Source organism: Symphalangus syndactylus, chromosome 6 (assembly GCF_028878055.3).
Source record: "Symphalangus syndactylus isolate Jambi chromosome 6, NHGRI_mSymSyn1-v2.1_pri, whole genome shotgun sequence".
Classification (NCBI taxonomy): domain Eukaryota; kingdom Metazoa; phylum Chordata; class Mammalia; order Primates; family Hylobatidae; genus Symphalangus; species Symphalangus syndactylus.
This window is the reverse complement of record NC_072428.2, coordinates 70,614,496-70,636,637: the sequence shown is the minus strand read 5'-3', so window position 1 is coordinate 70,636,637 and position 22,142 is coordinate 70,614,496. Positions and strand designations below refer to the sequence as shown.

Genomic DNA, 22,142 nt, shown 5'->3' with positions numbered 1-22,142 from the left:
CTGCTGTGAGTTCTGATTGTGCCCCAGCCTGAGTAACAGAGTGAGAACTTGTCTCAAAAACAGCAACTAATTATTTTTTGTAGCCATTTAACCTGAAAGGTATAATTCTTACTTCTACAATTAAATCTGCATATGTCTAGGCCAGCTGTATCAGGTAGAGCTTGTCCTCTACTGCTTATATCGATAAAACAAGTAAGACAATTATAAGGAGGCTCTAAGCAAAACAACTTTTTCTCATACTGAACTTTTAGGTCTTAATTCTTTAGACTAATTTTCTGTCTCAATAGTGGATATCACCCTGAAACTTAATTTGTCCAAACACCTCACATAACCTGAGATTTTACAAAACATATGGTTCATAGGGTCCACACGTTCTTATGCCTTAAAAGACTCCAGGCATTGAAGGATACTACTATGTGGAAACTCGGGCCTTCTACTGCATTACTGAAAGAGCACATTTGAGACTCACAGCACTGGTTGCAGGAGTCTGTTAACAGGTCTGGACAATGAGTAATGTCAGTCTAGATAATTCTGAGGAAGGCTTTCTGTCTTGTTATAAGGAGGATAATCACTGGAGACTCTAGACAAGTTCCCGGTCATCATTCCAGCATTTAGTTGCTGTTTTTGTAATCACAGAACTTTGGGAGGCTTAGGAAGGTGGATCACTTGAGGTCAAGAGTTCAAGACTGGCCTGTTCAACATGGTAAAACTTTGTCTTTACTTAAAATACAAAATTAGCAGGGGGCGGGGGCGGGGAATATGCATTAGAAGGGAAGGAGAACATACTTAACATGCCATTGGAAGGTGAAATTCCTAATACTTGAGAATATTGTTGAGAACTATGTTTAATTCTCAGTATAGATAGATGTACCCTTTGAATGACATTAAAAATTCACTAGAAGAGTGAAGAATAATAGTTAAAATGTCACATAAGTAACAACAGTCTCAAAACAAAGTGTTCTAAAAGGTTAAAGTATGTATTTGAGATAGAGGAAAGAATAAATAATAGTTAATTAATTAGACTTTATTATGTGAAAAGACTTTTCTAAAATTCTTCCATAATAATTGAAGATATAAATTACAATAATTAAAATATACAAAAAATAAAAAGCATTAAAATAGTGAAACATTTAAAAAAGGGTAAAGTTGAAAATTACTTAATTTTTAATCTCAAAAATCAGAAAGTGATTTTATCAATGTCCTAAAAAGTTAAAATAAAAACCAACAATAGTGTAAAAGAAGTGAGGTTTCTGCCGGGCTGGGGGCGGAGCTAGGGCTTCCCTGGGGACACAGAAGCAAGAAGCAGGGACCTTGGCGCCCACCAGGCTTTCCCAGACAGAGCCTCCGCCCCCCCGCCCCCCCGCCCACGCCTCCCCCCGCCCCCCGCCTCCGGCCACCAGCGTGGTGCTGTATCTTTTTAAAAAGTATTATCCATACAGTCCTATACTGGGGAAAAACATTTATCGTCAAATTATAAAACAACGCAGAGATAAGCATGTATGTATTGCTAGAATTAAACTCATTTTAATCAAAGAGTTTTAGATAAACTGGATACAAAATTTTTAACATATTAGAAATAGATATGAAGAAAACGTGGCGTTTGATAAAATGGGGGAAATGTAATAGATGATTACCAGAAATACAAAATTAAGCCATATATGCTCTTAAGTAAATCGAATCCACACATCCTTAAAATGTAAAAAAAGGATGCAACAAGAGTAAGGAGCCCAGAATGATGCAAATTAAGGGAATGGGGGGAGGTGATGTTTAGAACAAGCAAAGAGAATGCAATGGGAAGCAAACTTATTTTAGGCAAATTCTCCTGGAGTGGACCAGGCAGCCCTCTCTTCCAGACTCAGTTCCAAAGAGTCCCTTATGTGGGTATTTCTTTTATTTTTCCTTTGAGGACCGCACTTGGTGTTTAGTTCAACCTCACGTGGGCCTCATGGAATTTCCAAGACTTGGGGCCTTGGCATTGTGGCACCTTCCTGCCACACGTACATAATTCACAGCATTACCAAGTCACCACGAGCTCCACGCTCACCTCTGTCAGCCCAGGACCCAGCCAGGCAGTGTCGCATGGTCTCCCAGGCATGCCTTTCCAAGCCGGATATCCCTGCTGCGAAAGTTCTCAAGGCACTGGTCCGGGAAGCTGAGCCCTGGGCCTGTCCTAAAGCTCCACAGGTGACTGCACTGCAGCCCACATGGAGAGCTGCAGCTCTAACACGGGCATTTTGAGAGGCCTCAGTCGCCTTTAAGTGGCATTTCCAGGACACCCATCCTGAGCTCTCACAAATGGCTCCACCTTCCCAAGGATGTCCTATTGTCATTGGAACAGCCAGTGTCAGGCAGCTTCTGCTTGGGCTGATGTGGCATCTGACCCTTGGTGGGTGGCCAGACATTCCTTCCCGTTTCCTCCATGGGAAGTTGGCACTGGGAATGGCATGGAGCCCCCACATCTACCCTAAGCCTTAGGTGTCTGCTTCTTTCAGGTCAAAAATGGACATTTCTGGTCCTGATCAGGTGCCACCACACTGTAACCGATGCTCATAGTCTCCAGGGATGTGTAGAACAGCAATGGCAGGACAGCAAACAACTGGCGATTTCTCCAGTTCCCACGCTGTTCCAGAGTGGGCATGTTGGATCCCTGTCCCCAATGTGTTCCAGCCTTACCCAGGTGCACAGGGTACCCTGGGGCCAGCACAGGGCTTGTCAAGTAACGCTCCTGGTGTCCACAAAACAGCTCCAGAGATACCTGCTTTTTGAAAAGCCTGCCAAGCCAGCAAGTATGGGGCAGGACCCAGATTTCTTTGGCAAATCTGAAGGTGAGCTGGCCACTTGCCTGGTGAGTAGAAGCTGCTTTTGCCTGGCCAGTGTATGCAACTTGAGAGAAAATGACAGCTTCATGGGGGACTCTGGTGGGACTGGGAAGCCTGACCTCCCGGGGAGCTTTGGTATGGCCCCAGTGGAAAGACTGGATTTTGAAAACCCACCAGGCCCAACTGAAAGAAGGGTCATCCCTGATTGGATCCCAGACTCTCCCTGATCTCTCTGGACTCGCTCTAGAAGTGGCTTGCCTGTGGGCAGCCCTTCCCTTTGGCCCATGAGGCAGGTCCAGGTATCTTCTGCAGCTGTGTGCCCGGCTACTGGCCCAGCACTTCTCATCTTTGCCATGTGGATGCAGATTTGCTAGTAGAGGAATTTTCGAAGTCAAAGGAAGTGTCGCCAAGCCTCTTTCCTCGACCTATAGCGAGCCCATGCTCTTGGTTTCTTATTCTCTTTGGAGTGGGCAGCAGAGGGGACAAGCCAGCCTCCAGCCAGGCGCAGGGAGTGTGGGGAGGGCAGGGAGAAAAATCTAGATGATGAGGAACTGGAGCCACCTTGAGGGGGGTGTCCTGGGGTCAGTGTCGGGGTGATCAGATGAGCCAGGTCATATTTAAGCAACATTATTATGTTCAATTATTTTGGTTAAGGGATTCCTCAGGGGAGGTGTGGTCATCTGGTCCCAGAGGTGGAGTGAAATGCCCACTCATCATCCTGAGCCATTTGGAAGCCCTTTCCTCTAGCCCTAGGTACTAATGACCCAGGCTCCTCGGTCTCAGATGGTGCACAGGGCTGGGGGGTGCAGGCTTTTTGTCACTTACCCACTCAGCACTATTGGGCATCGGGCATTCAGAGGTCTCACAGTGGTCTCCCTAAAAACCTGGTGTCCTAGGAGAACAATTATTATTTTTGTCTATTTTTGTTTCTTTGAACTGCTGCATTCACTCACTGAGGGCTCGCCCTCCCTGTACCCCTCATGTTGTTCAGGAAGGAGGGGACTGATGAACATGGGCCTCCTTCTCCTCTCCTGTCAGTTGCCACCACACTGTCCCCCCTGGCTTTATCACCACGTTCTCCCACCCCTGTTGCCTCATCTCTTCTTCCTCATTCACACTTCCTTCCTTTGCCTGTTTTCTTCTCCCAGTTGGTTAAGTTCTTTATGATCCCTGGCACCACCTACCCTGAGGTCTACCAAGGACAGAAAAGCAGGGGCCTCTGTGAGGCAATGTGGTGTTATCATGGTGGGACCTCCAGGCCCCCAGAGTGAGGGAAGAGCAGGCCTGCCAGCATCTGTGCTGATGGCTAAGAATTCCTCCACCGCCGTGCCCCTCCCACCTCCTCCTCTTTGCTCAGAAGGGAGACCAGGTTTGCTCTCCTGCAATGACAGCCCAGCCCCTGCTGTGCACAGCGATGGGGCTCGGGGTCCCTCCCTGCACCCTGATGTTAATTAACTGTAGATAGTGAATTTCAAGTTAATAGCTACCTTCTCAGGGATTTCTATAAAAATATAGTTAGAGGAAAATCTAAAGTCTATTTTACTACTTTTTAGTGTTTGTGAAAATTAAGCTTGAAGTGGACAGAATAAATATTTCTCAGACAATGTCAATGCTACTGATTACAAGTGAGATGGCTGGAGCTCGCTCCTTGGTGGAGAATTTTTTGGTGATTGGAAATTGGGGACTCTGGCAACAGAAATGGCTTTACGGTGGGTGTGAAGTCACTTCTGTCCCTCAGAAAGCCTCTTGTGGATTTGAAAGCATGTATCAACACCAGTGAAATCCACCTCCATGTACACTGAGGCGGCTGATGAGAACACAAATGAGCCAGTCCTAGCATTTCCCTCCAGAACTGGTCACTCCCGGTCTGACGTTAGAGCATGTGAATTAAGAGTGACAATTTTTCCTACTAGCTTCTGTGAATAAAGTGTTCTACAGTCAGCCCTCACTAAACTCACTAGAAAGGAGGAGGGAAGAGCGTGGAGCCAATCATCTAGAATTACCTCAGTGTGCAGAGGCTGTCCCTTGGCTGCCCTTGGGAAAAGCAGTGTGAAACATCATGTGCCTCTTTCTTTTCAAGCTCCTCCTGACAGCCACCTGGCAACACGAGAGACCTCAAAACTATGGAGATCAGAATTTCAATAGCTTTGTCGTCTCTGCATTGACCACTCCTGAGACCCGAGCTTTCTCCTGGGAGCAGGAGATGGAGTTCGTGATGTTCATTGGAAAATACGATTTCTGAATGCAGGAGGGCCGTGCTGGGCCCCTCTGCCTGCTTCTCTCCCTGCTGTCAGCAGTGACCAGGTCTCCGGTGTGGAGGCGAGTCTGTTGTGGGTGAAACAGAAGCCCCTGGGGTAAGGCCAGACCCCGGGCCTGAAAAGGATGCAAAGCCTGCTGTTTCATGCAGCCCACCGGCAAGAGGACTACATCCCCTGCAGCCCCGCCATCCACACTACATGAAGTGGGAAGGCTGTCTCTTCACCCTTACCCTGGGGACCCAAGCCTGCCTTGAGGAGTGAGTACAGCCCTGAGGTGTGCCTTGCATTACTCTTTCCCCAAGTGTGCCCGGAGACTCAAGCTTGCTCATTTCTGTCCTGACACATCTCGCTGGTCCTGCGGTGGTCAGAGTCTTCCTGTTCTGTGTCAGCTCCTAGACATCATTAGTCTTTCACGTGATAAAGTATGAGCACTTTTCTCTTTTACAGTATTTGGGGAAATTCTAACACACTCCCCAGGGATTTGCGCAGGTCCCTCTGGCTCCCGTGGTGGGTAATTCTATGGATTCTGCACCTGGCAGTCAGCACTTTCCCTTGGAAGCCCCTGGGGTTCCTGTTTCTGTGGGCCTGGTCCTTGGTTTCTACCCCAGCCCCTTTTGGCTGGGACCTGCCTAGAACTGCCTGGAGGGCCATGGTCTAGGGAAGGACAGGTGGAACCCTGACCACAACAGATCCTTCTAAAACAACAAAGTCACATTGATGTCGACGACTGCAGTGGGGTGAATGTCATCGCAGTGGGCATGCTGGGAGCCGCCAAGGACTTACGGCAAAAGCAGTTCTTCCCAAGGCACCCTTTGCATTTTCTCCTCCTCGCCTCTCAGTGCATTTGGAACTTGCTTATGCGTTGGAATGACTTAAATTAACTGCTCGTTTCTGTGCCCCTGCACTCACAGGTTCCTTCATTAACAGGAAAAAGAAAAACACACACTACCTGAAATGATTTTACTAATTTTTGAGTGACTCAGTGGAAAGTCAGTGTTGCATACACAATTTCCTCATGCTGAGCCAGCTTGAAATAAGACTTGATAAAAGGCACATCCCTCAGTAGCAGGCAGTGCCACTGTGGACAGTGTACACTATGGTGTGAGGGTGTGCACAGGTGAGCGTAAGTGTGTTTACTCATACACACAGATAAACCAAAAGGACATCGGGCTTCCTGATGGCAAAGGTTATGATGCTGCTGTAGCTTGTTATGGGCACCGGGCATTGTCAGATGGGAAATGCTTTGATGGCATGTTGTTCAATGTATATAATGGGGTCTCCTATGGCCCAAGGACCCATTATGAGCACTCCACCCTCTGTGGTGGAGAACACGGCTGGAGTCATCACAGCCCAGGTCTTTATTGAAAGGCAGTGTTGACCCAGAAGGCTCGTGTAGAACCCATTTGGCCAGGTCTGGACCATCTTTCTCCATCTGAACTGCCTTGGCTGCACAGAGGGACCCAGACCCAAAAGGCCCAGAATCAAGAGAAAACTGAATGACATTTACCATTACACCAGCTTTCATTTATTTTTTCCATATGACCATAAGGACTGTATTACTATGTATGCTTATATATGCTATTTACAGTCTGTTCCCTTTTATATGATGAAAGATTAATAAAAAATAAAAAATTGCCTGCAGTAAAACCATGCTTGAGGCCAAGAGTGGTGGCTCATGCCTGTAATCCCAGCACTTTGGGAGGCCAAGACGGGCAGACCACCTGATGTAAGGAGTTCAAGACCAGCCGGGACAACATGGCGAAACCCCAACTCTACAAAATACAAAAAAAAAAAAAAAAATTAGCTGGGCATGATAGTGAGTGCCTGTTATTCCAGCTACTTGGGTGGCTGAGACAGGAGAATCGCTTGAACCTGGGAGGTGGAGGTTGCAGTGAGCCGAGATTGCACCATTGCCCTCCAGCATGGATGAAAGGGAGAGAGAGGGAGGGAGGGAGGGAGAGAGAGGGGGAGGACAGAGAGAGAGAAGAAAGAAAGAAAGAGAGAGAGGAAAGAAAAGAAAGAAGAAAGAAAGAAAGAAAGAAAGAAGAAAGAAAGAGCAAGCCATGCCTGAAGGGCACAGTGTGGTCATCACCTCAGCAGGTTGACACTCACCTGGAGGTCATGAAATCTGTCCATTAGGCCAGTGATGGGTTGAGCACTGAGCTCTGAGGTCACACATTGGGGCATGTGCCACTGCTCTGACTCACTCCTTTAAAGAGGAAAATACAATTGAGCTTTCTAATGCCAAATATTTCATCACAGGATTTAAAAACAAATAATCATTCAAGGGAAATTCGTCTTTAGAACCCTTTCGTGATGTAGCAGTCCCAAATTATAGGCATTACGAACTTGAGCCACTGAGCCTAGACTGACTGATGTATTCTACCAATAAGCTATGTACATAAACTCATGTCTTCCCACTTCTCAGAACCATGAAATCAATCATTCCTCCCTTTCTTTCCTTTATTTTTATTGTTTCTTAACAATACTAGAAGCCAAATTCATTCTTTTCTTAAACCACTTTTATTCATTATATGACTTCCTAAAACACCCAAAGAAAGGTTATTATCCACCATTTCTTCAATATACACCCTTTGATATCAGACAACCTACATGAGAGTCATTGGAATTTATGGTGATTCACAGATAATTTTTTGCAGTATTATGTTTTTAAATTAGTCTTTAGTACCAAACCTCCCTACTCCATAGCCTGACCACTCTCTCTGAGCAGTAATCAATGCTGCATTGTACCCTCAGGATTGGAAGCCATGAGAAAAAATCTTCCTCAAATCCTAACCAAGATGTTTTCCACTCAAGTGGTAAGTGGATACATTTGTAGCATGTCTGTCTGAGGCTGAATCTGAGGGAAAAGGCCCAATACTTACGCAGGAAGAGGAACATCACACACTGGGGCTTGTTGGGGGTGGGGTCCAGGGGAGGGATATCACTGGGATAACTACCTAATGTAGATGATGGGTTGATGGGTGCAGCAAACCACCATGGCACGTGTATACCTATGTAACAAACCTGAACGTTCCGCACATGTACCCCAGAACTTAAAGTATAATAATAAAAAAAGTTTTATGTCTTAATGTTGATGTTAAATTATCATAAATTAAATTATAATATATGCATTTGAAAAATTAGGCAAAACATCAAATTCATTTATTTCAAACTTATTCTATACATTAAAATATTTAATATATATATATATAATACTCTTCTGCATGAAAAATGCTTGTAGTTTCTCTCCTTGATTTCAATGCTTCCTGTATCTTATCCTGGTTAATATTTAAGTTTCCTAACCATTACCTTCCAAAACATTATTCAATATTCTAACTTCTAGTATCAATTAATGGAGTTCACAATTTATCTGAATAAAACACTGTAATATAACATTTGTGTGTTTCAATTCTTTTCTTAAACTTCTCTTTGAGATTCATTCATTTGTTGCATTTTGGTGTTATCTCTGTTTTGTAAAATTCTTTTGTATGATGGGATCACAATTTATTTAGCAGTTCTACTGTTGATGAATATTTATTTTGTCTCCAATTTGGAGCTACTCTAAAAATTGTTGCAATTATCAACATTGTGTTTATCTTGAAATACACATAGGCAGTCTGTGGAATATATTTTAGAATTAGAATATCTAGCCCATAAGGAATGCTCATAGTCAGTTTGCCAAAAAGTAACTGTTTACATACCTCCAGCCATGAATAACTTTCATTGATTCTTTATCTTTCACAACACACAATATTATGTGTCTTTAAATTTTGCAAATTTTTATGGAAGCCTGTAGTTCAACTTATGGATTAATTTTTATTATTCTGAGGACTAATAAAAGTAATCTCTTTTTCATATTTGTCCAGATATTTATGCCTCCAATTTTATGAAGTACCTGTTCAAATATTTTCCCAATTTTACACTGGGTTCATTTTCTTTTATTTATTACATTCATTAATCACATGTATTGTATTTTATTGCATATATCTTGGGATAAATATTTTTCTCCACTCTTGGTTTGTGTTTTAATTCTTGAATGGTATATTTTGAAACACAGACGTCATCATTTTTGATATAAACTAAGTTTTTCTTGTTAATTGTTACTTTTTTGTCCTGGTCAGGAAATCTTTCTGTATGGGAATATTTTATTGTGTTCCCTTCACCTTCAGAACATGAATCCATGTGGAAATGCACTGTATATGGTTTGAGGTAGGGGTCAGTATTCATTTATGTCCATTTGAATGTTTAATTGATTCAGCATTGTCCTGATCCCCTTGTAAATTTCACTGTAGAACAGCACTCTAATAATGCATGAGCATTTGAATATAAGATGAGATTTACAAAGATAAGCACAGCATAGGAGGTCAAATAAGATTACCTCAAAGTATAAGTTCATAAATAAAACACATGGATAAGTAGAATATTGTTAGATGAAGAGAAAGAAAATATTTCCGGGTTACCATTGAGTCTTTTTACTCCAAGGTTTTTCATGAAGCCCAAGATCTCTACTTTCTTCCATTGGTTTTAACTTCATTTAGACAACTCTCTTACCTATTATTTCACTTTGTGACATTCAGAAATAATTAAAAACCAGAGAATATATTCTATGCCATACATCATGGTAATGATTTTCCAAAAATGATTAAAAAAGGAAACAATACACATGTTTTTTGTGTTTTCACCATATTTAATGAAACACTATAAATGAGTTTTGATGACATTAGAATGTAACTAAAGACATTAAATATAACTTATTTGTCCTGTTTGATAAGGTGCAAAAAAGAGAGCTTTCTGGGATAAACAGGGTCCCAGAGCATATAGACACATTTCTGACTTTTGTCTGGTCAGAAGTGACTACAGCAAAAGATGGGCCTGAGAGGAGGTGAGAAGGAACAATTAGGGATGGTGTATATCAGGGAACTTTGATCAACATCAACAAAGCTCATGGTTCTACCTTCACAATCCAGGAATAATCCTACTGTGCTGGTAGGTCTTGGAACATATTGCACCACAAATGGGGAGGTGGTAAAGAGACTGCAGTGAGTGTCCTCCTTAACACATCCAAGAAGAAAGAGTCCCTCCTCTCCATCTATCTTGTCATTCTGTCTCTTCTCTTTCCAATAATTGTTACAGACTCCAAAAGCCCAATTCCAATAGTCCCCCACGTGAACCTCCCAATAATATTTGCCAGATGTGAAAGCCTGAGCCCCCCATACAAGAAAACATTCAGATTTTGCAGTGATATGGGGATCATCTTGAGGGTCACATCCAATATTCACGCTTCTCACATCTCCACACAGGAAGATATGACTATTGGCTCTTTCATGCTGCAGAGTAAAATCAACTGCAAAAATAATTTTAAAAAAGCATAGATACATGTAATTATTAGAAATTAGAATTCTTGAGTGAAAAGTTGTTCTACCAAGAATTTACTTTACCAAGAAATTTGAAGTTACAAGGACAGGAGAATTGTGACTACAACATTTAATAAAGTATAAGGATGATTAATATTCTCTATAGGAAGAACAAAACCCTAAAAACAGACATTGAAAATTTATTGAAAACTTAAAAATTGAGAGTCGAATATAAGACCAGCCTGTTTTAATCCAATCTCCAATGTTAACGTGAACTATTATATGCCCTGAATGCCCTTTAGCTATCAAGGTCATTATTATTAAAATATTTCTTATTCTTAAATACTAGTGATATAATTTTGGCAAGAATGGGAAGATTTTAGCTTACTCAAGCACTGCTCTAGATAACTAGATAAAGTCCATACGTTCAAATTATAAGTGGTAACTTAAGGCAGATTTTTGCAAAATCTTTTACCAGTCACTCTGCGGACATCCCTGCTAGCTCTAGACTGAAACTGAATTTTAGATTTTACTCGTAGCGCTTCATGTTGTAACTAAACTGAAATTATAATTTCTATTTTTACTTCCTATTTACATAATAATTTCTACTTTATTTTTACACGTTAAGTCAAAATTTTACATTATATCAATAATATATATTTATTATAAGAAAATACAAATACTCCATCAAACTGCAGTGAACTCCATTCCTCAACGAAATGTGTTTAACAATTCAAATGAAATACGGTAATGTAAAATTTCTATGTAAGCTTGGATTATTAAGCTTCCTTCTGAGCATTGTTCCATTTATTCAATTTTTTATTTCTTATGTCATTCCATTTACCCAATATATAACTCTATACATGTGAGCCCAGAACATATTTGTTTTTCACTATGTTTTACTCTTCATATTATAAATTGGACTATAAATAGAAACACAGATATAAAAGGGTTGCATAGCCATATGGTTCACTTCCTGCTGAAATGAAATAAAGATTTGGTGAAGGGTAAAGTATTACCCCCATGATTCTAACAAGAAGTAATACACTGTGGGAATTCTGCCAATGGGCTGACACTTACCTCTGAATCCATTGAGCCTGTCCAGCAGTCCAGTGATGGGCCCTGCACTGAGCTCTGGATTCACAGGCTCAGACACTTGCAGCAGCAGAGACTCACACCTGCAACGAGAAAGACACAGTTACCACATCTACAGCCAAAAAAATACATAAAAATAACTACTTTTATTTAAAAGACGTTTCATGAGAATCCCTTTAACCCACACATTTGCTAATTCCAAAATTATCATTTTCTTTTTCGAATTCATTCTTATTCACAGTTCCGGATTTTCAAGCACGATGGAAAAGTCTATCTGAGCGAGAATTCATTCGGATCTTTCTTTGTATTGCTCCAAATTAGTAAGGATCATTAGTCTTAAGACTAGGAGAATATTCAAAAATGAAATTCTGGGTTCCAGACCTCACCAGAAATTCCTGAAATCATTGTCTGGAAAAGTGGGCTTATTTTTAAGACTGCTGCATCTGTTGCTTCCTTCTCAAGGCCAGGGTGTTGAAACTTGCTCCAGGCAGGGAGATCTGCCTTTTATAGTTGAGGTTCTCTGGAGGCCTACACAGTTCAAACATTCCGAATAGCTTGTTCATCTATTTTTCAGAATTATATATTTAAATATAAACTAGAAATCATCAACACTTTTGACTGCTAAAACACTTTCCCCTTTTCTCTCTGGCTTCCCCTGGTTGACTTTGTAGCCATGTAGTAAATGTAATATTTTCTCTTTCAAATATGAAGGCCTTTGAGCAATAAACATGAAATTAGGAATAGAGATGCTCACTTCCTTTATTTTTCTTTCATTTATTTATTTTTTGTTTTCTTTTTTATTTATTTATTTATTTACTTATTTATTTATTTATTTTTGGTTTTGCAGAACTTTCATTGAACTGCTTAACAAAATCACTGTGTATGGCAACAAAACAGATGACTACATGGGATGGGGGATGGAGAAATTACAACCAGCACAAGGCAGTATCACTATCTGAATCAATTATACCTTCAATATCAAAGTTCCTGCTTGATATTTGTGGAAACTGAAAGCATCTGCTAAAATCTAGGTATTCACTCACCTGTGTAATATGTCTCCAGAAGCCTGTAAAAAAAAAAAGAAAGACTTAGTGATTTCCACAAGATGAATCTTCCACTAAGTTCAGTGTGAGATTTGGAGACAGTTTCTGAAGATATAATTTTCCTACAATGTTCCCTCCTGGAAAGCATTTTCTGTTTCTTTTCTCATGAAAATCTCAGTGTATCACATGTCATGAATTAATGTCCTCATAAAGTCTAATTCTTGAAGACATTTTTTTTACAAGTGAAGGGAGAGGAGGCCCACAGAGTCTATGCTCTGCGGTAACCATAAAGAAGCTACTCAGTCATCTTCCCTTAGCCCTGTTACCAAAATGAGTGGACCCCAAAATAATGTTAGTGTGATCCTAGATTCCCCAACTTCTCCATCATGCCATGTCTCCAAATTAGCCTAAATGCCAATGAATCACTTCTCATTTTATCCACTTTCAAAAATCCTAAATACATCACTGACTTTTGATGGGAAATATTTCTTGGGGCTGTCTGTTACCTTGGCCATTCTACAAAGTTTTGTTGCTGGTGGATAAAGCAGGAGGGACCTTGGGTCTGGTAGAATCACTAGGAGAGGCTACACCCTCCCAACCAAGTAGCATTAGTTATCGAATCGTGTTTTTGGAAACAAATCATGGAAGTAAAGGGGGAGACGGATTTCAGGAGAGAGAAAAACACCCATGCATGTGAATGTTCAACATCATGATACCCCATGGTCAGTCCGTACCTGGAGTAGCTCCACATCTGCTTTATGGCACATTTGCTTCAGATCCTCATACATTCCTCTTAAAAGCTCCCTCAAATGTTCCATTCTGGCTTTGCTTTCATGGAGTTGCTGAAAAATGTCCTCGCCCTCCATTCGCAGCCTCTCCAAGTGGTGTTGCTCTTCTTCATGGAGAAATGCAGGCATCTTCTGATATTCAGCTCTGATTGCTTCTATCCTTAAACTCACATAATCCTGCAGTGACAATTAGTCAAAATAGAAATGTTTTATCCATCTTCTCTTGAATTTCACTGATTCCTCTTAGCATTCTGAACACCCAATATTTTAATCCTCAATCTTGTCTATTCTCAGATTCCACAAAATTTTATTCCTTTCCTTTTTTTTCTGTACTAGTATCAACATAGTTGTTTCTGCCCAGTTACATTTACTTGATTAATGATAAAATGTTTTCTAAGATAGGTATATAAAAATGGATTTCTCTCTTCCACACCACATTTAAAGAAACAAAACACAGCTCTTGTATAAGAATTAAACTATCGAGTTATATTGACTAGGTAAGAAACCATTATTTCTATTTTGGAGAATTGGGGCAAGTTATGTAAAACCATTATATGAGAAATGATGACATGACCACAGACTAGCATTGTCAACTCAATGCATTTCACCCAGCATAACATATTCTAATAAGGTTTCATTTATTCTCTTCCAAACTCACCCTAATCAGCAACATGGACTTCTTTGTGGTTCCTCAAACCCCCAAATAAATGCAAATTAAATATTACTGCCCATGTTGTTTTCTATACCTAGAATTATTTTCATATATATATACATATTTCTCATATATGTACTCATATATATATTTCTCAAATATAGGTATATATCAATATATGAGGAATATATATGTGTATCTGTGTGTGTGTATATATATATTCCTCATATATATCCATATATATATATATATATATACACCCAGATACACATATATATTTATGAGGAAGAGGAAGGCAAACAGGAGGATATATATATTTCCTCCTGATCAAGATTTTGTTTCAGAGTGAATTTTTCCATGAGTCTTTTTTTTGACCACCCTATTTAAAACTCAAACCCTCATCCCCAGTCCCTGGGCTCTGTGCTCCTTTTCTACTTTTCTGCTGGATTATTCTCCAAAGACACTACTACACTCTAACGTATCATGTAATTCACATATCTGCATGGTGACCATTTGCTTTTCTCATTTCCATTGCAAGATTTGTGTGTTTTCTTCTTTACTCCTTAATTTTCTGAGTTGATATTTGACATAGACTAAGTACTCATAAAATATCTTTCAATCAATTAATATTAGAATAAATTAATGAATTAATATTAGATATCATACCCTCAATATAAACATCCACAAAGAGAAAATCATTTCTAGAATTCTTCTGAAGTCCTTAGAGTTCTCCTTATATTAAGTACTAGTTCCCATATTTCTCACATATTTATGTCTTCATCAAGACACAAGTCTACATTTCTCACCACTTTTCCCATTATGCGTTATGACTTATTCAATATTAATTAGTTCTGATATTTCATTTCATGCTTTCCCTAAGTTTGCGCTCTTGCTCCTTCCGCCTGAAATTTAGCTCACATTTCAATATACTTGCCCACCAAGATTCAAATTCATACTGACTCAGCCTTAGAAAGGTCACCTGAAATTTCCATGACTGATAAATAACTCTCGTGTCCAGAATTTATCCAGGCAGCCCATTAGGATCAATGTGAAATGGCCCAGTTTCTTGTATTTGTTGGGGTATTGCTATAGGTTTGTATGGAAACAGATGAGCATGCTTGGGTAACATCTGTGGTCTCATTAGAAATCCTACCAAAAAGTCACACTAACTTACATAAAAAATTAGCGTGTTTTTTTCTCAAGTGTTTTATCCTTGTTTATTGACTTCCAGAAACATTATGGGTTGAGATCAAGTTCCTATTTTAAGAGTCACCCATTTGTTCACTATAAGTTCCTGGAGAAGGTAGAGTAATATGGTACTAACCTTCCAGCATCTGGTTCTGGTGGTTTCCATGCTCAGTTTTCTGTGATTTTCACAAGCTTTTTCCCATAAAGACTGCATTTTTTTTAGGAGCTCCTCCTGCAAAAGAGCCATGAATTGAAGCACAAGTGAAGACAATAAAGTATCATTCACACTCTGATATACGAAGGACCCAAATGAGAGACAAATTCGCCCACAGAAAATAGAGTTTGCTTTGTTTCTCCTCATGTTTGTCAAATCTGAGAGGTGTGAAGTCAAGGAAGCTCATAACAGACATGCTTAAGGGGACACAGAGACGGCATCATCCAATCACCAAGGAAATAGACTTACAAGAATTTCATGTGTCCTGTATAGAAATAGATCTTCAGAGGCATCACTTACCCGGTGTTCCTCAGCAGCCTGCTCAACGGGACAGTGTCTGTGATTCCGGTGCTCCTGAGAGTTACTGGAGCACAGCAAACAGAGCAGGCTCTTGTCCACTTCACAGAACATCTTCTTTGTCTCTCTGTGCGTTCCACATATTTGCTCCTCAGAGCTAAGGAATTGCCGGAGACTGGCTTTTCTGGCGATGGAAGCCATCTTCTTCAAACAAATGTCAGTTTTGAGGTTTCTCTGCCGTGTTGTCTTCTTGCATTTAGAACACTGAGCAAGAACTGCGATGTCTTGCCATTGGAGGTAGAAACAGGGCCGGCAAAAGCTGTGCCCACAGTCTATGGTGACCGGGTCTATGAAGTAGTTCATGCAGATGGGGCAGGTGAGTTCCCTCTGGAAGACTTGCAAGATTCCAGAATTCATGTTTCTGAAGAAGAAAGAGCAGCATGTCATTTTGGGGTCGGGTTGGTGAAGATCTGTGAACATGCGGTGATATGTGATAGCTATATTTTCTTCTTGACAGTGCTCATTAAAGCAGAACAAACTATTTCCTCTGTAACAAAAATGAAAAATGCATACACAAAGAGAGTCTTTAGGCTTTATAGCAGACACTACTGACTAGATGACTCACAACCTCTTCTACTCCTAGTTCCTGCCCATAACATAACGCAAATCTGTTCAAAAACCTATTCCCTGGATGTCGATATGGAACTTGGGTTTTAATCTTAAGTGGTCTAGAATAAAACATGGTTGTCCCTATTTCTCTTTCAAATAACTACTGAATGACTATGGGAGAGGAGTAGAAAACCTACATTGGGTAACAAAACATGAGAACATGGTCAGAGAGCTGTATAACATATTTTTAGAGAGAGGGACCCAGAAGCTGGCTCTTTAAAACAAAAACAACTCCACAACAAACCAACCGACCAGATAAACAAAAAGACAGCAATTAAACCAGTCTAGGATCACTAGGAGATAAAATAAATAATGAAAAATATTGGATTTATTTTTCTTATGGCTTAAATTAACTTCTTCTTTGGGCCACTCAAACTATGAACAGACATATAGTCAATTTTTTAAAAACTGAAATATATATAATTATATTACTAGGGTATTATGGTTAATTTTAGGTGTTGACTTGACTGGATTAAATAATACATGGGGAATTGGTATTTTTTCTGGGTGAGTCTGTGAAGCTGTTTCCAGAGAGACATGTAAGCTGGTGAGCTGAGTGGGGAACAGCAGCCCTCAATGTGGGTGGACACTATCCAATCAGCTGGCAGCTCAAACTGAAGATAAAGGGCAGAGAGAAGGCAGTTTCCTCTCTCTCTCCTGAAGCTGATTGTAACTCAGCCAGGATATTGGAACTTCCAGGACACTAGCTTAATGACAGCCTAGGTTCAACTTCTCAGACTCCATAATCAAGGGAACAAATTCCCCTAGTAGACTTACTCTCCTGTACAGTGTCATGTGTAGAGTGAGGACACATATGTGATCTGAGGGACACATTAGACAGTTTTGTTGTTGTTTGATCATAGGGTATAGTTACACAAACCTAGATGATATAGCCTACTACACACCTATGGTATACTGTATAGCATATCCATCCTAGACTGCAAAACTGTATGGTATACGATAGGAAATTGTATCACAATGGTAAGTATTTTTGTGTGTGTGTATATAAATATATTTATATATATATTTATATTTATATATATTTATATATATATTTATATATATTTATATTTATATATATTTATATATTTTTATTTATATATTTATATATATTTATATATTTATATATATTTACATATATTTATATATTTATAAATATTTACATATATTTATATATATTTATATATATTTATATATTTATATTTATATATATTTATATATTTTTATTTATATATTTATATATATTTATATATTTATATATATTTACATATATTTATATATTTATATATATTTACATATATTTATATATATTTATAAATATTTACATATATATATTTATATATACTTATATATATATTTATATATCTTTATATATACTTATATATATATTTAGATATTTATATATACTTATATATATTTATATATATTTATATATTTATATATACTTATATATATTTATATATTTATATATATTTATATATTAATATATACTTGTATATATTTATAAATTTATATATACTTATATATATTTATATATATTTTTATATTTATATATATTTATATATATTTATATATTTATATATTTATATATATTTATATATTTATATGTTTATATATATTTATATATTTATATATTTATATATATTTATATATTTATATATTTATATATATTTATATATATTTATATATTTATATATTTATATATATTTATATATATTTATATATTTATATATATTTATATATATTTATATATTTATATATATTTATATATATTTATATATTTATATATATTTATATATATTTATATATTTATATATATTTATATATATTTATATATTTATATATATTTATTTATATATATTTATATATATTGATATATATTTATATATTTGTATGTATTTATATAGTTATATATTGATATATATTTATATATTTGTATGTATTTATATAGTTATATATTTATATATATTTATATATTTGTATGTATTTATATAGTTATATATTTATATATATTTATATATTTACGTATATTTTTATATTTATATATTTTTATATTTATATATTTATATATCTTTATATATATTTATATATTTATATATTTATATATATTTATACATTTACACATTCATATATATTTATATATTTATATATTTATATATTTATATATTTATATATTTATATATATTTATATATTTATATATATTTATATATATTTATACATATTTATATATTTTTATATATTTATATATATTTATATATATTTATATATATTCATATATTTATATATTTATATATATTTATATACATTTATATATATTTATATATTTATATATATTTATATACATTTATATATATTTATATATTTATATATTTATGTATATTTATATATTTATATATTTATATATAGTTACATATATTTATATATTTATATATTTATATTTTTATATATTTATATGTATTTAGATATTTATATATATTTATATATATATTCATAGATATTCATATATATTTATATATATATTCGTATATATTTATATATTTATATATATTTATATATTTATATATTTTTATTTATATTTATATGTATTTATATATATTTATATATATTTATATGTGTATTTATATATTTATATATTTATATATTTATATATATTTATATGTATATTTATATATTTATATATTAGTGTGTATATTTATATTTATATATTAATATGTATATTTATATATTTTTATATATATTTATATATATTTATATATTTATATATTTTTATATATATTTATATAGATTTTTATATATTTACATATATATTTATATATATTTTATATGTATATTATGTATATTAGTATATATATTTATATATTTTTATATTTTTATATATAAATATTTTTATATATATATATATATATATATATATAGTTATGTACACATCCTATGGTTCTGTCTCTCTGGAGAACCCTGACCAATACAAACTGTAATGTTTGCTTTGGCAGTTTGAAATCCTTTACCTTACTCTCTTTTACTAAACACTGCTGAATTTAAGTGCCAAAAGTGAAAATTTAAGAATTGCAAATATTTTTCAGAGGTCATCTGAGCCATTTCAAGGAATTTTTCATAGTTTCATCTGAGGTAAGCCTCAATTAAAATGACAACTGGTATCAAATCATTCCTTATACAATTATCTGCTAAACAATTGTGTTTTGATTTCCAAGCTAGGGTATTTTCGAGAGCATTCTTGTTTCCTTTAGTATCACCATTTTTAACTCATCATTACCTCAGGAACTTAAAATCGTGTCTAAAAGCTTAAGGTTATGAAAGCACAACATTTACAGTATTCAATAATTATCTCTTTTTTCTTAATTCAACGTACCAATATTAGTACATGCAGCACACATATATATGTTTTAATGTGAATTCCGTGTATCAGTGATGCATACAAATCTGTTGCGGCACACACTAAATATCTAAAATTTTTCAAAAATATATTAAACACTTTTGGAACACACAAAGTGACAACAATTAATAACCTCATGTCATAAAATGAATAGCAATAATATGAGTTGCAAATGAGATCATTAAGTAAGTTTAGACAGTTAGATATTTTTATCACTGTACTTCACTATTTGGTAAAGGGAGAGACAAATAACTTTCTCCATCTAGGTCGCACTCACCCCAAGTTTCTATGAATGTTTCCCGCAGTAATTCTTCCAAAAAAAAAAAAAAATTCTTTTAAGTACTCCCCAAGATCAGGAGCTCATTCCCTGCAGAGTTGACTTTCAGAGATCACCTGAATGCAGTTAACTCTAAGTGCTGTCCTCCTCTGGAGAAATATGAGCTTGTCTCTTCTACATCCTTTTATGTGAATCTTTGAAGACCACACCCACCTCTTTAGTGATATTTAGGGTATTAAAAAAGGTGGAGACAGAGATGATTAGGTTTATGCAATATTCAGTACACGCCTTTTCATCGCTGATTAAATTAGCATCACACTATCACTGTAAAAACCACTGCCTGAATGAGGCATATCTGTCATCAATCTTATCAGGGTAAACATATGCTAGAAATTAACTAAAATTGATTAATACTGTTTCTTGAGTTTCTTCCAAGGCACAAGCATTCCTCCAAGTGCACATTTATCTATTTATGCCAAAGAAAGGTTCACCCTCTGGAGTGCAGTGGCACAATCCTAGCTCACCGCAGCCTTGAATTCCAGGGCTCAAGTAATCCTCCCAGTTCAGCTTTCAAAGTAAAAAGGACTAGAGGTTTATGCCATTGCACCTAGCTAATTTTTCATTTATTTATCAAAAATATTTTTAAAATTCTTGGATGATTACATGTGCTACAGTGACGAGGTGGATTAGAATTAGATTGGCTTTAAAACGATGAAAGAATCTGGGTGAAGGGGCTGAGTGTGGGTTGTTAATTAGCACACGGGTCAAAGGAGATACTGATGTGTTTAGAAGCCACAACATTGACGGAATAAAAGCCAGAACTAACAATCCAATTGTAGATCTCTTTACTGTGGTATTTTCTGCCATTTCTGCTCCATAAGACACACCTTAACCACTTTGTGGTGGTATCTGCAGTATTCTATGTTAGTCTAAATAACATTTTCTCTCAAATGCATTGTTTCTCTCACCTTCATCTTCCCTCCCTTCTTCCTTCCAGCTGTATCTTTTCACTAGAGAACACTAGTAGAATGTTCTCCCAAATTTCAGATTTCAGATATGCATCTGTAAAATAATCTTATGGAGACACATTTTAGTTGCTACTGAATACTTGGTTGTTTGCATAAGTTCACAGCATTACTACTGTCCTCCAAAAAATGGTTTCCCACTTCCACAGCTAATCTCATCATTGACTCTGCAATCCAAGTTTTATTCTATGCCAATCTGGCCAAGAATCTGGAAAAATACTTAAAATACATTTTAAGTATTCATCATGCACATGTATTGTATTTTATTTTATATATGTTCGGGTGAATATCTTTCTCCACTAATGGTTTGCATTTCAATTCTTGTATCATGTTTTTGGAAACACAGAAGTCGTCATTAATATAAACCAACTAAAATTTTTATTTGTTAATTTTTGTCCTGGTTAAGAAATCCTTATGAGAATATTGTATCATGTTCCCCTTACCTTCAGGACTTGAATCTATTTGGAAATGACTGTGTGTATTTTGAGGTAGGAGTCAATATTTAATTACTTTTTTTAAAAAAATTCAATTAATCCAGCGTTGTTCTGACCACCAAGGCTGGGCACGGTGGCTCACGCCCGTAATGGGAGCCCTTTGGGAGGCAGAGGCAGCCAAGGTGGGCAGATCACATGGTCAGGAGATGGAGACCATCCAGGTGAACATGGTGAAACCCCGTATCTACTAAGAAATACAAAAAATACAAAAAATTAGCTGGGCGTGGTGGTGGGCACCTGCAGTCCCAGCTACTTGGGAGGCTGAGGTGAGAGAATTGCCTGAACCCGGGAGGTGGAGCTTGCAGTGAGCCTAGATGGCGCCACTGCACTCCAGCCTGGACAGCAGAGCAAGACTCTGTCTCCAAAAAAAAAAAAACAAAAACTAGGCACTAGACAATAAGCATTATGAATGTATGTTTTGCTAAAATAGAAATAAAAATATAAACCTAGGCCAGGCAAGGTGACTTAAGCCTGTAATCCCAGCATTTTGGGAGGCCAAGTCAGGCAGGTTTTTTGAGCTCAGGAGCTCTAGACTGGAGACATGGCAAAATGTCTCGATAATCCCGTCTCTAAA

At 36.8% G+C, this 22,142-nt stretch overlaps 1 protein-coding gene and 1 pseudogene across 1 annotated transcript; both read right to left on the bottom strand.

Annotated features, from left to right (window-relative positions):
• Nucleotides 1-22,142, bottom strand: part of LOC129485303 (tripartite motif-containing protein 43-like) — a 61,180-nt pseudogene that overhangs the window by 38,454 nt on the left and 584 nt on the right.
• On the bottom strand, nt 9,748-20,202 carry LOC129484721 (tripartite motif-containing protein 51). Its single transcript, XM_055283212.1, has 7 exons — nt 20,050-20,202; nt 15,715-16,132; nt 15,337-15,432; nt 13,307-13,537; nt 12,573-12,595; nt 11,515-11,612; nt 9,748-10,424 (listed from the first exon to the last, which is right to left on the bottom strand). The coding sequence occupies exons 2-7, from the start codon at nt 16,126-16,128 to the stop codon at nt 9,925-9,927; spliced, it is 1,362 nt and encodes a 453-aa protein (XP_055139187.1). The 5' UTR covers nt 16,129-16,132; nt 20,050-20,202; the 3' UTR covers nt 9,748-9,924.